This window comes from Triticum dicoccoides, chromosome 6A (assembly GCF_002162155.2).
Source record: "Triticum dicoccoides isolate Atlit2015 ecotype Zavitan chromosome 6A, WEW_v2.0, whole genome shotgun sequence".
NCBI classification, from domain to species: Eukaryota; Viridiplantae; Streptophyta; class Magnoliopsida; order Poales; family Poaceae; genus Triticum; species Triticum dicoccoides.
In genome coordinates this window covers 22,410,044-22,413,333 of record NC_041390.1, presented here as the reverse complement: position 1 = coordinate 22,413,333, position 3,290 = coordinate 22,410,044, and the positions used below count along the sequence as shown (strand labels likewise).

The window sequence follows — 3,290 nt, the reverse complement described above, 5'->3', positions numbered from 1 at the left end:
AACCACACTGATTGCTAGCTAGCCAGGACACGCGACAGGGACCATGAGTCATGCATGCCATCGACAGGGATGGTCCGGGCCACTTGTCCGAGATCAAATGGCCTGAGAGAGCCATGGCATCCAATTTTTTTCCCCTTCTACTCCCTCTGTTTTAAAATATTTGTCGTTGTTTTAGCTTAAGTTCAAATTTAAACTAAAACTATGACAAGTATTTTGAGACGGATCGATGTAGTATTTTTTTAACATTGGGGAATTGTTCTTTGGGGGCAGGGAGCGGGTGCACTTTCTAATTTCCGCTCTTTGTTACTCAAAGTTGTCACAGAAGGTCGTGCAAAACAAACTTTGATGTGGCTAGCAGACCGAAAACAGAGTCATCTTGTTCCATCCAGAACAGCAAATATCATCCGAGGCAAAGACGAATACACGTTTGGATTCATAAGCTCCAAAGCACCCACTTTAATTTCATTTGCTGGATTACAGGTAAGTTACTGCGACATAAAAGAAAATGATAGTAACTTATTAGTAGCAGCACAGTAGGTAATCGACCACATGATCCACATTATAGCTGGCATGGTCTCTTATTGCTGGTCCCTGATGCGTACGTATAGCACAAAGTTTAGAACGGTCCATCCATCATCACATGCTTGGCTTCACGTTAAGGCGGTTGGCCACCTTCATGCCGCACGACTTGTCACACTGCATCCATCCACAAATCACCGAGTTAATCATTCATCACCAACTGAAGAACATTGAGCGTACATCCATGGATTCATGCATCAACAATTAGTTACCTTGGAGAGGAAGTCGATCCAGATGACGCGGAGCTCGTGGCTGACCTTGGGGTGGGCGAGGGCGTCGGCGAAGCGGCGCACGAACCTGTCCTGGCGGTCGGGCGCCCAGCTGCGGTACCTCTCCCCGGGCTGCACGAAGTCGTTCTCCTTCTTGATCCTCGTCTTCTCCCTTTTCCCGACGACGGGCCTCGTCGGCACGGGGAAGCTGGCCGGCTCGGCCTGCCGGAGCGGCGCGTGGCGGGACGGGTAGTAGTCCACCTCCTCGTCGCGGTGCATGAAGTTCATGGCGCCGTCGTAGTGGTTGTTCTTGAAGCCGCACTTGGGCGCGTTGACGGGGAGCATCAGGTAGTTTGGGCCGAGGCGGTAGCGCTGCGTGTCGGCGTAGGCGAACACCCTGCACTGCAGCATCTTGTCGTCGGAGTAGTAGATCCCGGGCACGACGAGCCCCGGGCCGAAGGCCAGCTGCTCGTTCTCGTTGAAGAAGTTGTCGACGTTGCGGTCGAGCACGAGGCGGCCGACGGGCTGGAGGGGGACGAGGTCCTCGGGCCATGTCTTGGTGTCGTCGAGCGGGTCGAAGTCGAAGCGGTCCTCGTCGTCGGGGTCGATGACCTGCACGAACAGCTTCCACTCGGGGAAGTTGCCGGCGTCGATGGAGTCGTAGAGGTCCTGCGTGGCGTGGCTGTGGTTCTTGCCGCCGACGAGCGTGGCCTCGTCGTCCATGAGGCAGCTGACGCCGCAGGTGGGGCGCCAGTGGAACTTGACGTAGTGGGACTTGCCGGCACGGGAGACGAAGGTGTAGGTGTTGACCCCGAAGCCGTCCATGTGGCGGTAGTCGGTGGGGATGCCGACGTCGTCGAAGAGGAAGAAGAAGGTGTGGAGGCTCTCGGGGTGGTGGGAGAGGAAGTCGAAGACGCGCCAGTACTCCTGCACATGCGACTTGGGGTTGGGTTTGAAGGCGTGGATGACGTCGGGGAACTTGATGCCGTCGCGGATGAAGAAGACGGGGAAGTTGTTGCCGAGCAGGTCCCAGTTGCCCTCGCGCGTGTAGAACTTGACGGCGAACCCGCGCGGGTCACGGATCGTCTCCGGCGAGCCGCGCTCGTGGATCACCGTGGAAAAGCGGACGATGACCGGCGTGCGCGCCCCCGGCGCGCGGAGGAAGTCGGCGCAGGTCAAGCCCGTCACGTCGTGGGTGCACTCGAAGAAGCCCTTGGCGGAGGCGCCCCGCGCGTGCACCACCCGCTCCGGGATGCGCTCGCGCGCGAAGTGGGCGATCTTCTCCAGCAGGTGGTAGTCCTCCAGCAAGATCGGGCCGCGCGGGCCGACGGTGAGCGCCTCGTTGTCGTTCCACACCGGCTGGCCGGCGTTGGTCGTCGTCGTCTTGGTGTCGAAGCTGCTCGACGGCCGGAACTGCACGCCATGCGCACGCACGCACACAGAGCTCGAAGTTAATTAATCAGCACACACGTACTATAATCGGTAGAATCTCTGTGAACGAATTAAGAACACCATGGACTGTAAAGTAGCATAGGATTAGTCTCTGATCGTGTCTGCTTACCTTGCAGGGATCCATCCTTCCTCTCTTGAGTGAGGTAGCTCCGCTAAGCTGGGGGGAGTGTGGCGAGCTCACTCACTCTCACTGCACTGCTCTCTGCTCTGCCTGAGCTCGCTCGAGCCGGTCTTAAATAACGGCGAGGGGTGAGGTGGCGTGACCGCCCGGCTGCCGCGACGAGGCTCTGACAGGTGGGGCATAGGACAGGCTGCAAGAGGACAGGCAGAGGATAAGGCGGTGTGGGCCAGCCTCGTGTGGAAAAGTCTGTTGCCGGGACGGATGAAGATGGTGCACCGCATCACTCGTCGCTGCATCGTCATCCGGTTCCGTGCAAATACAAAACTGGCTGCTAAGCCTATGCCTGTGCGTGCATGTGCATGAATATCTCTTCTGCCTGATACGTTGCAGTGTTGCACTCACCCACCGCGGCTCAATGCTAGGAATGCAGTGCAGGCCACTATTTTTGGAATGCAGTGTACGTAATTTACTCATTCTTCATTCTGTAAAGAAATATAAAATTGTTTAGATCACTAGAGGGAGTAGTGAAATTTGCGAGGGAATGCCGTGTGTGTGTGTGTGTGTGTAAAAATCGGTGATTCAGCTTAGCCATGGATAATGATAAGCTTGTCTAGCTAAGGTGTCCTTACGTGTCCCCGCATGTTAGATTTTTTTCGTCGGGAAAGTAAGTTTCTTGAGCCCAATTATGATCTTACATGAAAAATCACATTTGTTTTTACGGAAAGCAGCTCTTTTGGTGATACAAGCATGTTACAAGGATGCCTTCTCTTTTTATTCGCCAGGCGGAAACCATGTTGCATTGAAAAGAATAGCAAACAAATTTCTTTCACCAATGAATGAGAAAAAGCTGAAATAAACATGAGCAACGCTGAATTCCGGGTAATAACAAAATAATCGCGTGAAGCTCTTCCAAGGACAGACAAGAAAAC

General features: G+C 54.6%; 1 protein-coding gene across 1 annotated transcript; it reads right to left on the bottom strand.

Annotated features, from left to right (window-relative positions):
• Positions 1 to 400: 400 nt before the first annotated feature.
• On the bottom strand, positions 401 to 2,460 carry LOC119319548 (catalase isozyme 2-like). Its single transcript, XM_037594016.1, has 3 exons — positions 2,350 to 2,460; positions 792 to 2,201; positions 401 to 696 (listed from the first exon to the last, which is right to left on the bottom strand). Exons 1-3 carry the CDS (start codon positions 2,362 to 2,364, stop codon positions 637 to 639), a joined length of 1,485 nt encoding a protein of 494 aa, XP_037449913.1. The 5' UTR covers positions 2,365 to 2,460; the 3' UTR covers positions 401 to 636.
• Positions 2,461 to 3,290: the final 830 nt, after the last annotated feature.

What these genes read in the sequence shown, in the direction of transcription:
- LOC119319548 (XM_037594016.1), bottom strand. An exon ending in GGATCGACTTCCTCTCCAAG is followed by an intron (nt 697 to 791) that starts GTAACTAATTGT and finishes GGATGGATGCAG; the next exon opens with TGTGACAAGTCGTGCGGCAT.